At 45.0% G+C, this 13,587-nt stretch overlaps 1 protein-coding gene across 1 annotated transcript in view; it reads right to left on the bottom strand.

The window, feature by feature from the left end:
• Positions 1–2,783: 2,783 nt before the first annotated feature.
• The window catches only part of mdga2a (MAM domain containing glycosylphosphatidylinositol anchor 2a), a 79,510-nt gene continuing 68,706 nt past the window's right edge, over positions 2,784–13,587 (bottom strand). Inside the window, exons 12-17 of the mRNA XM_084381361.1 lie at positions 11,264–11,284; positions 10,720–10,875; positions 6,014–6,190; positions 5,805–5,935; positions 4,265–4,364; positions 2,784–4,174 (exon numbers count right to left, since the gene is read on the bottom strand). Coding sequence (XP_084237487.1) covers positions 4,086–4,174; positions 4,265–4,364; positions 5,805–5,935; positions 6,014–6,190; positions 10,720–10,875; positions 11,264–11,284 — 674 coding nt within the window. The 3' untranslated portion in view covers positions 2,784–4,085. The remainder of the gene's footprint in view (positions 4,175–4,264; positions 4,365–5,804; positions 5,936–6,013; positions 6,191–10,719; positions 10,876–11,263; positions 11,285–13,587) is intronic.

Here is a 13,587-nt window from a genome sequence, read left to right as displayed (position 1 = left end):
CATCTTTATTTTACAACGATCACAAAGTGTCCAACCGACACGTCACACTGAACAGTTCTCCACTCGGCTCTAAATCATCTGGAGTTTCCATCCAGATGGTGAAAGTTTGTCTCGTTAGAAGAAGAATCACATCCTGCTGCTTCTGACTGAAGACGAGTCTTCACACAAATATCAGTTCATCACTTTTTGTTTCCTCACAATAAAAAACCATCGTTTGTCTGAAGGTTTCATGTTTCAGCTCTGATGATACAAACATTCACACATAAAGAAGACAAAACCATTCACTGTTACTTTGGAGTGTATTTATTCATTTATAATAATAATAATAATAATAATAATAATAATGCAGTGTAACCTTCAGTCAGTCCAACTGATCTGAGAATGTATTGCAGAGAATAATCACAGTTATAAAAATATCTGTCTTCCTCGTCCACACCGTCTGTTGGTGGCTTCTTTAAAACGTATTTTATTGCCCCGCCCCCAAAAAATCCAGATATAAACAACACAGAGCTGCAGCGCCGGAGACGACAGGGACGAGTTCTTCCACTGCAGATCTGACAACAGACGCTAAAGTTTGACTCGGGTGAGACGGACGCTGAGGAAAACACTAATCCTCCAGAAACACCGTTCATCTTCGTTATAAAACCAACTGCTGCTAGAATCTTTTCTTCCTCTTCTTTTTATTACCGATGATATGAGATCTTATTTATTCATAACTCATCCGTCTTTGTGTCACTGAGCTCTGGTGGGATTCATAAAGTCGTCTGAGGCTGAAAAGTTGTTTCATTACTTAAAACGATGTCGGTGACGTGCTGCGACAAACTTCACCTTTCCAAAATGTTTCTATGAGTCCGACTCTCAGCCTGAAGTTTATTCTCTGTAACTTCTGTAACTAACTGTGACGTTACAGCAGCTGAGAGGTTTTAATATTTACAATATTAATGAGCTGATAATACAAACTGTGTCCATCAGTGAATAAACCAGCTGCTCTCAGAGGAAAATAAGGTCCAGAACACTGATGGAAGATAGAAAGGTGGCAGGGTCCGCCACATATAAACAAGTAAAGCTCCTTTAAGGTCAGTTTGTTTCTTCAGTCATGAAAACAAAGAGTTTGATTGTTTAGTTTGATGACGATCTTTCTCTTCTCACTATAAAACTACAGAATGCTCCTTTAATCACCAAAACCTTTGTGTTTTTAACAAAGTAAAAAGATATTCTGACAACGACCCAATCGACGGCCATCTTTGTTTGGACCTAAAGTTATAGAAGCACATTTACACCAAGATGAGAAACTGAATGATTAAATTATCATTAGTTAGATTTTGTCTACAAACAGCTGCTGTTAATGAGCAAGACGCTCTTCACCTCTCTGGAGCTAACCAGCTAACCAGCTAACCAGCTAACGTGACTCCCAGCAGAGCTGCAGCAAAACTCTGATCATCAGCTGCAGTGGAAAAACCCTCAGAGAGAGAGAGAGGGAGAGAGAGAGGGAGGGAGAGAGAGGGAGGGAGGGAGGGAGGGAGAGAGGAGAGGGAGAGAGGAGAGGGAGGGAGAGAGAGGGAGGGAGAGAGAGAGGAGAGGGAGGGAGAGAGAGGGAGGGAGAGAGGAGAGGGAGGGAGAGAGAGGGAGGGAGGGAGGGAGGGAGAGAGGAGAGGGAGAGAGGAGAGGGAGGGAGGGAGAGAGAGAGGAGAGGGAGGGAGGAGAGGGAGGGAGAGACGAGAGTCGCCACAGGGAGGCAGAAAAGGAAACATTAACAGAAATGATATTTATGGAATGGACCCTCATCACAGTGGCTGAGATGGAGATCAGGTTACCAGCGGCGTGCAGAGAAACATCCTCAGTCGTGTGATCAGAGCTGTGTTATCTGACCTTCAGTCCTTCAGGTCCATTTAAATTCAATAATCAAACCCTGAAAATGATCCACGTTTCACTCAGACACTCAGAACCTGAGGACGCTCTGAATGTTTCAGTCTTTGTGTTTCATGGTGTCGTTGTTTTCTTCGTCACAGATGTTTTGATTCCATGTGAATCAAAATGGCAGTCGTGAGGTTTTTCTGCAGCAGAATGTTTCTGAGCTCATTTCTGACAGAAAACATGAAACTTTGAGATCTTTTACATCAGAATTATGTGACAGAAGTTCATTATGAGGACTTTCATGGCCACATTATAAGATTCTATATTAAACTGAATTTACGAGTTAGTGATGTAGAATCGTGACTTTAAAAATCAAAACTAATTGAGGAAGTTAAAAAATGACGAATCAGAATAATAAGAGGTTTAATTCTTCCGGCCAAACTTTAAACCCATGTTCTTCTTTTCTGGGCAGAAATGAGCCTCAACATGAAACATGACCCCGACTCAGGTGTGTTCAGGTGTGGTCAGGTGTGGTCAGGTGTGTTCAGGTGTGGTCAGGTGTGGTCAGGTGTGTTCAGGTGTGGTCAGGTGTGTTCAGGTGTGGTCAGGTGTGGTCAGGTGTGTTCAGGTGTGTTCAGGTGTGGTCAGGTGTGTTCAGGTTTGTTCAGGTGTGGTCAGGTGTGTTCAGGTGTGGTCAGGTGTGTTCAGGTGTGTTCAGGTTTGTTCAGGTGTGGTCAGGTGTGTTCAGGTGTGGTCAGGTTTGTTCAGGTGTGTTCAGGTGTGGTCAGGTGTGTTCAGGTGTGTTCAGGTGTGTTCAGGTGTGTTCAGGTGTCGGCTGACTGTTTGTCTTTTTGTGCTTATTTAAATGAGTTTTGTTGTCAGGAGAAATGTTTCTGCTCTCGACTCGAACAATAAAAACAAAACATGACCGCAGGATTTTCTCGTCTTTTTGGATTAAAACAAAACAAAATAATAAAAAGCTGAACTGAAGATTCCCACCCTGTTAAAACAATAAAACAAAAGGACCCCGTCTTTATAATATCATAGGAACAATAGAAGATTTGATTTTACATAATACATTATCCTCCCTTTTCAAAAGCTCTGGCTGTTTCTGTAGTTTAAGGTAACCGATGGTCTCAGGTAGCGTCAAAGTCTCTGCGTCCTTCTGAAAACTCTTATTTTGAAATACTAAAATAGTTCTGAGAGACCAAATGCTCGAATCCCATTGGCTTAGGCTGAAAATGTCCAACAGAAAGTCTTTTATTTTGAAATATCCACTCACAGGTCCTCAGAATTATGATTGCTTGTTGTTCTTTTAATTGTTAAATAAATCAAAGAGCTTCCTGTCTATATCCAGAGTCTACTTCCTGTCCATCCAACATGGCTTCCTTTTTCCCAGAATCCTCTTGTGATCATAAAAAAGAAGAACTCTGTAAGAAATTGATTCTCTGCATAATCAGACCAGAAGATGTTTCTGTTCATTGGTTGTTTCATCCGTGATGATGTCACACCCGTTGTCTTTTTGTTTTGTTTCCGTGACGACGGCGGTCCTCGGCGCGGCGACCTTCCTCTGTGAGTCTGAAGGCACTTGATGTCATGGCAGAGGGTAAACTCTCCTCAGACAGACAGACAGACAGACGTCAAAATAAGATCTAAAAGTATTTTTTAAAAACTCTGTCGGTCCGCCCGCTGTAAAAAGTTACCTTCCCCCCAAAAACAGAGAGACTGCCGTTTGTCCGTCCAGCTCGATGTACAGTACTGTTGATCTGTGGAGGAGGTGGGGGGGCGGGGCGGGGAGGGGTCATGGCGGGTGATGGAGGTCAGGGAAGGTGACATTCACGCTTTTATCTCCTTTCGTTTCTCACTGAGGCGCCCGTTTTGTGCTTGATGGCGCCGAGCTGAAAACAAAAGGTCAAAAAGTTTCACTGGAGAGACGTGATGAGAAACAGCTGCTTCCAAACGCCACAACAAAACTCTACGTGCATCCAGTGACGCCGCACGCTACAGAGAAGACCCCGCCCACCTGAAGGAAGCGCTACGCTGAACCTCCACTGTCCTCTCATTCCCGCCTCTCTGTGTCGTCTTCTGACTGTTTGTGTCAGCCATCTTGGCAGGAAGTAGTTCTGACCGTATCTTTGGTAGTTGGGGCGGGGGGAGATGGATAAGATGGAGGAAAAGGGGGTGGGGGGTCAAAAGAGTCAAAGGTCGTGGCGTCCTGTAGGGAGGGGGGGTCACCTCTGCTGGCCAATCAGAGCCAGACTCAGAGTGACGCACAGCTGCCATATATGTGGCGATGAGGGCGGGGCGAGTGACCTTAGATCTGTGTTGGAAACAAGAGAGAGAGGACGTGATGATGAGTTAAACAATATATTTTCTCTTAAAATCAAACGTGTTGATGAAGACGACTCACTGTTTGGAGGAGGATCTTTACATTCGCCCTCCTCAATGGTGACATCATCGATGGCGATATCTCCCTCGATACCAGCGCCTCGGACTCCCTCCATCACCATCTGCAGAGAGAACGCCAGGGGAGTGTGTGTTTTGTGTTACAGCAGGTGTGTTTTAAGTTAAACAGGTGTGTGTTGTGTTGAAGCAGGTGTGTTTTGTGTTACAGCAGGTGTGTTTTGTGTTAAACAGGTGTGTTTTGTGATACAGCAGGTGTGCTTTGTGTTGAAGCAGATGTGTTTTGTGTTAAACAGGTGTGTGTTGTGTTAAAGCAGGTGTGTTTTGTGTTGCAGCAGGTGCTTTGTGTTAAACAGGTGTGTTTTGTGTTAAAGCAGGTGTGTTTTGTGTTACAGCAGGTGTGCTTTGTGTTACAGCAGGTGTATGTTGTGTTAAAGCAGGTGTTTTGTGTTGAAGCAGGTGTGTTTTGTGTTGAAGCATTTGTGTTTTGTGTTAAACAGGTGTGTTTTGTGTTACAGCAGGTGTGCTTTGTGTTGAAACAGGTGTGTTTTGTGTTGAAGCAGGTGTGTTTTGTGTTAAGCAGGTGTGTGTTGTGTTGCAGCAGGTGCTTTGTGTTAAACAGGTGTATTTTGTGTTAAAGCAGGTGTGTTTTGTGTTGAAGCAGGTGTGTTTTGTGTTGAAGCAGGTGTGCTTTGTGTTACAGTAGGTGTGTTTTGTGTTACAGCAGGTGTGTTTTGTGTTACAGCATGTGTGCTTTGTGTTACAGCAGGTGTGGTTCGTGTTAAAGCAGGTGTGTTTTGTGTTGAAGCAGGTGTGCTTTGTGTTACAGCAGGTGTGTTTTGTGTTACAGCAGGTGTGTTTTGCGTTGAAGCAGGTGTGTTTTGTGTTAAACAGGTGTGTGTTGTGTTGCAGCAGGTGCTTTGTGTAAAACAGGTGTGTTTTGTGTTAAAGCAGGTGTGTTTTGTGTTACAGCAGGTGTATTTTGTGTTACAGCAGGTGTATTTTGTGTTGAAGCAGGTGTGCTTTGTGTTACAGCAGGTGTGTTTTGTGTTACAGCAGGTGTGTTTTGTGTTGAAGCAGGTGTGTTTTGTGTTACAGCATGTGTGCTTTGTGTTACAGCAGGTGTGTTTTGTGTTACAGCATGTGTGCTTTGTGTTACAGCAGGTGTGTTTTGTGTTAAAGCAGGTGTGTTTTGTGTTGAAGCAGGTGTGCTTTGTGTTACAGCAGGTGTGTTTTGTGTAACAGCAGGTGCGTTTTGTGTTGAAGCAGGTGTGTTTTGTGTTACAGCATGTGTGCTTTGTGTTACAGCAGGTGTGTTTTGTGTTGAAGCAGGTGTGCTTTGTGTTACAGCAGGTGTGTTTTGTGTAACAGCAGGTGCGTTTTGTGTTGAAGCAGGTGTGTTTTGTGTTACAGCATGTGTGCTTTGTGTTACAGCAGGTGTGTTTTGTGTTGAAGCAGGTGTGCTTTGTGTTACAGCAGGTGTGTTTTGTGTTACAGCAGGTGTGTTTTGTGTTGACGCAGGTGTGTTTTGGGGGTGTGGTCTGTACCTGGAAGGCTGCGGTTGGGTGGATGTTGACCTTGGCTTGTCGCCAGCGGTCTCCTTGGTTACCGGTCAGACTCCAGACCGAGGTGTCCGTCACCGTCGGACCTTTCTGACGCAGATACACGTTCAGAGCTCCTGCAGACACAAAGCAGCAGCTCAGACATTCAGTATCATCATTATTACACCTGCAGCTGAGACCTGCTGCAGTCTTACCTATGTGTTTCCCGTACATGTGGTAGTAGAAGGCGAAGCAGTAGGTGGGGTTGTTGGTGACGGAGGAGGATGAGGACGAGGAGGAGCTCTTGGAGTTCATGTTGAAGGTGGGAGACAGCAGCCGGGCCTTGTCTCCGTCCAGCCTCGGCCTTGACGTCTCGATGTACATGTAGAAACCTGCGAGAACATCAGTGTTAACAGAACCTCTTGGTCGGGTAATGAGCTCCAATTCAGCTGAAATGTTCCTCACTGAACTGTCTTCCTGGGCTGTTCAGGGAACTGAACCTGTAACGCTGCCTTGCTCTGCTGACCTGCACAGATTAGCCCACGAGGCAGAAACAGTAAAAACTAACTAACTCTCAGTCCTTCAGAGTAACAAACAAATCCTCCTCCGGCTCATTCAGAGCAAAAACAATCCTCACAAATTGAATTGTACATGAAAACACACACACACACACACACACACACACACACACACACACACACACACACACACACACACACACACCCCGAGGCTGACTTTAATGAGATTCTACTTCAGAGTGAAACGAGCTGCACAAGAAGAAGAACAGGATGAATTTCCAGGAGGAAACAACGAAGACAACAAACATCAGCTGAACGTAAGTGGAGTTATTTAAATCTTAGTTTAGAGATTAAACAGGGTTATAAACTGTATATTAACACACTTCAATGTGGATGTGAGAGGACAGAAGGATAGTTTGACACAGTCATGAAGTAATACCAGCCATGTTTTCAGTTTGTGTGTCTGTGTGTGTCATCATGGCTAAATGTGGTCCTTTGGAAGTGGAATTGCCACCGAGGCCATACTGACTGTTGTGCCGGGTGTTTACATGTTTCTGCAGCGACGAGACTTCAGGTGTGAAGTAAAAAGAGCCGACCAACCAACTGACCACCAATCAACTGACCACCGACTAACTGACCACCAACCAACTGACCACCGACTAACTGACCACCGACTAACTGACCACCAACCAACTGACCACCGACTAACTGACCACCAAACAACTGACCACCGACTAACTGACCACCAAACAACTGACCACCAACCAACTGACCACCGACTAACTGACCACCAACCAACTGACCACCGACTAACTGACCACCAACCAACTGACCACCGACTAACTGACCACCAACCAACTGACCACCGACTAACTGACCACCGACTAACTGACCACCAACCAACTGACCACCAACCAACTGACCGCCAACCAACTGACTACCAACTAACTGACCACCAACTGACTGACTACCAACTAACTGACCACCAACCAACTGACCACCAACTAACTGACCACCAACCAACTGACCACCAACTAACTGACTACCAACTGACCACCAACCAACTGACCACCGACTAACTGACCACCGACTAACTGACCACCAACCAACTGACCACCAACCAACTGACCGCCAACCAACTGACTACCAACTAACTGACCACCAACTGACTGACTACCAACTAACTGACCACCAACCAACTGACCACCAACTAACTGACCACCAACCAACTGACCACCAACTAACTGACTACCAACTGACCACCAACCAACTGGCCACCAACCAACTGACCACCAACCAACTGGCCACCAACCAACTGACCACCAACCAACTGGCCACCAACCAACTGACCACCAACCAACTGACCACCAACCAACTGACCACCAACCAACCATCCAGTCAATCTAAGTCAAAATGACAGATTCGAGGTCATCACATTTTGACTGTGATTTTCGGCTCTATTCTGTGTCTCATTTCATCCAAACATCCATTTTGTTTGGTTTCTCGGCATAAATAAATTGGCTTCTGTAGAAGTGTTCTTAGATTCGTCCTGTGGTTGTGTTGAATATCAGGAGCTGTTGTTCTCCTCACAGCAGGAAGGAAACCAGCTGGGAGGTTTTTACTTTAGTTTCCTTTGTATTTGTGATGTTTTAAAGATGTACGTCCTCTTCAGGACTTTCATATTCCTCTTGTACTTTCTGTAAATCTCTCTCTCTCTGTCTGAGCGGCTGTCTCTCTACCTCAGGGCGGGGTCTGATGGCCAGGTGTTGACAGCCAATCACATTTGATTATTTAGCCTCTTCCTGCCTGGAGGAGCTGCAGCAGTTGACAGGTTGTGACTCAGTCTGTGGCTGCAGCCGGCGACACCGACTCACCACAAGTCTGACTCAGCCCATGTGAACTGTTGGTATGAAGTCTGCTGCTGGGCGCCACATCTCAACATCCCCGTCTGCAGGAAACAACGAGGACGACCTCTGAGAACGTTACCTACATACTGAGACGTAAAGTAACTTATCCACCATCCAAACAGTCTATTGTTAGTAACAGAAGCCTGCAGATCTGACAGGACTTCATGTCTTTTTCTGGATCTGAACTGCCTTGAATCTCATTAAATTACCATCTTTGTTCGTCTTCCTCCGACACTTTTCTTCCTTCATCACTGCTCATCATCTGTTTCAAAATGGTGGCTGCAGAAGATCTTTGCTCTTTGTTTCTGTCACCTAACATCCAGTTTAAAACAATCAGAGCTGTCAGACTGAAATCTGTGACGCTCGTGTTTAAAGTAAATTAACAAACAAAACTCTCAACTCTGAACTGTCAGTCTTCTCTGCTCTGGGACAGATGCTAAAGTTATCTTTATCTAACTAAAGGCACATTGGACAGTTTGACAGGTCGGCTTACGACGCCCACTAACAGATCCAGAGTCAGTGCTGACAGCACAAAGATAATTCAGTCGGACGTTTCTTCTCTCTAATCAGACTGTGAAAGTCAGCCTGACACTCACTTGATCATCAGTGTGTATTTGTGACATGCTGCTGTTTCCTGATAACGTCCCTCTGTCTGTACGGGACGGACAAATGCCAGACTCCATTGGAAAATGTGCCAATTTAGCAGAGAGTCTTGAGATGATGAGGTTCCCCTCTGGTGTCTTTCTGTCTCCTCGCTTCTCTGATGCTTCTGATTGATTTTGTGTTTAGAACATTTTATTTAATTGTTAGCAAGTTGATTAAAAGCTTTATGTGCTTGAACTTTATTTTACAATAAAACAGGTAAATATAAAATTATTTCCACTGCGACATTTAGTCACAGTTAGAGTCACGTTAGCTCTCAGACGGCAGAAAAACACTTTAATAAAGTGTTTAAATTTTTCTCCCTGATCTTTGTTAGTTGTTGTTGAGTAAGCTAATGTCTGTTAGCAAGCTAACGTTACGAGCTACATGACCTTCATTTAACGTCGACAGAATGTGAGAACCAGAACTTCCTGTTGTAAAATCTTTAATAGTAATTAAACTGAAAGAGATTTTCTCCCTCTGACATTAAATGTGTCCGACCAGCCGCTCGTCCACCTCTCGTCTTCAACCAGAAATTTAAAAATATTCTGGGTCAGATTTTGAAGTTTCTTCTGTCAGTAGACTTTAGTCCAGTTCTCTGCAGACCTGCACAGGTTTTTAAATCGCTCCTTACTCAGTCACATGTGCTCATGTTTTATGACTCTGACCTTCAGCCGAGTAGTTTTGTCCTTCAAGTTTATGATCGAGTTAATTGTTTCTGGATGGTAGAACAACAAACAGGCTCAGCAGTTACAGGTGTACCTATTAATGTGGCCACTGAGTGTAGAAAGTCTGACTGTCAACAAACACATGGACTGAAAATGAGGAGCTGGAGTTTTTATCTGTCCTGAGTCGTGTCCAACAGCATCGTGTAATGCTGCAGCTCATCAGCTCAGAGACGACTGAAGACGCTCAGATTAAAAATCAATACTCTGATCAGCTCGGATCGATCAGGAGTTTTAAACAGCTCAACATGAATGTGCTGATGATCATGTGATGTGACAGAAAGTCGAAGAACAGAAAAGTGTTTTTGTTCAGATCGAAAAATGTAATATTGTACATAAAAGAAAAATATGAGTTGATTATTACATGAAGCTTAATGTAAATGAAATGAAGCAGCGTCTGGTTAAACTTTCAAATATTCATGTTTGTATTAATTTATTAGTTAATAATAAATTCATGTTAATTAAGTTAATCTTCATGTTTGTCGTGTTCACGTCTAACTGGATGTTTCGGTAAAATCAGTTTTCTCTGCATCTCATTTATGATTCATGTGTTCAGACACGTTTCTTCTTCACAGCAGAAAACAAAGTATTGAATCCAGAGCAGAACAAAACTCTGCCGTGTGTCCGTCACTCTGCTCTCATTCAGTCAGCGAGGACTCGACTCCTCGGGCGGCTTCGCTGCAGCTTTCTGTTCTCAGACTCGTGTCGTGGTCGGAGTGGGCGTCGCCCGTCCTCGCGTCACGAGTCCGGCTCGATGAGTAACGTTTAGTGTCAGTTTAAATCCTCAGCTGCACAAACACATACGATCAAATACAAACTAAATGTCAAAGGAAACAGAGGAGCTGAAGGACATCTGTTACTGACGTATTCTGACTTTAAAGACCTGATTTCTTCTTTTCTTTCTCTTCTTATATTTCTTCTTTAAAGTCTGAACACGTCAAACATCAAACGATCCTCGAGTTCATAAAGTCAAAGCCCCGAAAACAAAACCGACCAAGTGTCTCCTGAACTCCTGAACCAGCCTCACCGAACAGACGATCAGACGACACGACAGAAGAAGAAATACAACAGGAAGAAGATTCAAAGAGTGTGTGTGTGTGTGTGTGTGTGTGTGTGTGTGTGTGTGTACCCTGCTTGGAGCCGGTGTGGTCCGAGCTCGGCCCGGTGTTGGGGGTGTATTTGGTGTCTCGTGTGGCGGCGCTATGACGCGTCCAGTCGAACTCGTCTGATTTGTCCTGAGAGAACAAACACATCGCCTCGTCCTCGAAACCACACTGGAACTCCCCTGAACACACACACACACACACACACACACGCACGCACGCACGCACGCACACACACACACACACACACACACACACACACACACACACACACACAGAATACATCTTTAAATATTTTCAAAGTCTCACTTTTCATGTAACTTTCTTTCATTCAGAACCTCCTTTGAGAATCTGCTGTTTTAACCTGAACAACAAAGTTTAAGACTGAGAGGAGTCGACTGCATCAGCGGCTCATAAATCCATTTACTCCAGTACTGCACAATGTTCAGGTACTTTTACTTTACTTGATATTTCCATTTTCTGCTTCTTCATACTCTACTACTTTTTTTAAATTCAAAAAATGATTGTGTTGTGAAGAGTGTCAGTGTGGACAGGTGGACAGGTACTTACTGAGATGTGGGTTGACAGGAGCTGTGAAGGGACAAAAGACAAGAACTCTGTTAGATTACTGAGTAACAGCTGTGGGAGAACATCAGAACTTTTACATTTCTGATGAGCTGCTCTGTTCTGGAGCGTCCCGACCAATCAGCTGAGTCCAAACTGAACCTCATCAAGCAACATTCAGTTCAGAGTCAGAGACCTGCTGCGACTGTCACAGCTCCAAAATCACATCTGAACCTTTTATTAAATGAAGCTGGAACAACTAGTTCAGCAGAGAGTGAACAACCTGCAGAAGAAGAAGAAACAACATGGATGCCTGCTTGGAGGAGGTCTCCTCTGTCCCCGTGACCCGGTGGCTCTGAGCTCTTTGTGGGTTTTATTCCAGCAGGTCCGTTTCACTCGGATCATCCGTCTCTTACAGAATGTAACACAGACGAGCTGGACTACACCACAGTTATAAACCTGTTCAGTGTCTGGAGACTGATCCATGCAGCGAGTCCAGTCCAGTCCAGTCCAGTTCAGTCCAGTCCAGTCCAGTTCAGTACACTTCAGTCCAGTCCATTCAGTCCACTTCAGTCCAGTCCAGTCCAGTTCAGTCCAGTCCAGTCCAGTTCAGTACACTTCAGTCCAGTCCAGTTCAGTACACTTCAGTCCAGTTCAGTCCAGTTCAGTCCAGTCCAGTCCACTTCAGTCCACTTCAGTCCAGTCCAGTTCAGTACACTTCAGTCCAGTCCAGTCCAGTCCAGTTCAGTTCAGTCCATTCAGTCCACTTCAGTCTAGTCCAGTTCAGTTCAGTCCACTTCAGTCCAGTCCAGTCCAGTTCAGTCCAGTCCAGTCCAGTTCTGTACACTTCAGTCCACTTCAGTCCAGTCCAGTTCAGTCTAGTCCAGTTCAGTTCAGTCCACTTCAGTCCAGTCCATTCAGTCCACTTCAGTCCAGTTCAGTCCAGTTCAGTCCAGTCCAGTCCACTTCAGTCCACTTCAGTCCAGTCCAGTTCAGTACACTTCAGTCCAGTCCAGTCCAGTCCAGTTCAGTTCAGTCCATTCAGTCCACTTCAGTCCAGTCCAGTTCAGTCCAGTCCAGTCCAGTCTAGTCCAGTTCAGTTCAGTCCACTTCAGTCCAGTCCAGTCCAGTTCAGTTCAGTCCATTCAGTCCACTTCAGTCCAGTCCAGTTCAGTATGGTCCAGTCTAGTCCAGTTCAGGTCAGTCCAGTTCAGTCCAGTTAAGTTCAGTTCAGTTCACTTCAGTTCAGTTCAGTTCAGTCCAGTCCAGTTCAGTACACTTCAGTCCAGTCCATTCAGTCCACTTCAGTCCAGTTCAGTCCAGTTCAGTCCAGTCCAGTCCACTTCAGTCCACTTCAGTCCAGTCCAGTTCAGTACACTTCAGTCCAGTCCAGTCCAGTCCAGTTCAGTTCAGTCCATTCAGTCCACTTCAGTCCAGTCCAGTTCAGTCCAGTCCAGTCCAGTCTAGTCCAGTTCAGTTCAGTCCACTTCAGTCCAGTCCAGTCCAGTTCAGTTCAGTCCATTCAGTCCACTTCAGTCCAGTCCAGTTCAGTATGGTCCAGTCTAGTCCAGTTCAGGTCAGTCCAGTTCAGTCCAGTTAAGTTCAGTTCAGTTCACTTCAGTTCAGTTCAGTTCAGTTCAGTCCAGTCCAGTTTAGTCCAGTCTGGTTCAGTTCAGTCCGGTTCAGTTCAGTCCAGTTCAGTCCAGTCTGGTTCAGTTCAGTCCAGTCCAGTTCAGTTCAGTTCAGTCCAGTTCAGTTCAGTTCAGTTCAGTTCAGTTCAGTTCAATTCAGTCCAGTCCAGTTCAGGTTCAGTTCAGTTCAGTTCAGTTCAGTCCAGTTCAGTTCAGTTCAGTTCAGTTCAGTTCAGTCCAGTTCAGGTCAGTTCAGTCCAGTTCAGAACACAGCTAACTTTTCATTACGTTTGAGCGCTCTTGTTCTGAACTGAGAACGATGATGATTTATTTCCTGACATTTTGATGTTTGTTAGCTGCTCAGAACTCGCGGTGATTCTGGACGTGCTGAAGTTCCTGTTGCAGGTGTGAATAAACTATTTGATGAACGTGCTCATCAACTTTAATCTCACAGCGTTGATGAATCTCTGCATGTATAAATAATCCTCCAGGATGTTAAGTCCAGTTCTTCTTCAGTTCAGCTCAGAACAAACATCTGTCCTGATGTGACCCGCCGTGACCCGTTTGCGCCCGAGCCGAGGCGTTCACCCGATGAGACGCGTCAACTTCCTGTCTGAACCCTCGCTGTGTTTGCTGCGGGGAGTTAATGCGCCGATCAGAAGGCGAGGCGTTCACTGACAGTCTGTCAAAACCCGACAT

The sequence above is a fragment of the Pagrus pagrus genome (assembly GCF_965226575.1).
Source record: "Pagrus pagrus genome assembly, chromosome: 18".
NCBI lineage: Eukaryota > Metazoa > Chordata > Actinopteri > Spariformes > Sparidae > Pagrus > Pagrus pagrus.
The sequence above is the reverse complement of the archived record's forward strand: the minus strand, read 5'-3'. Positions and strand labels throughout refer to the sequence as shown.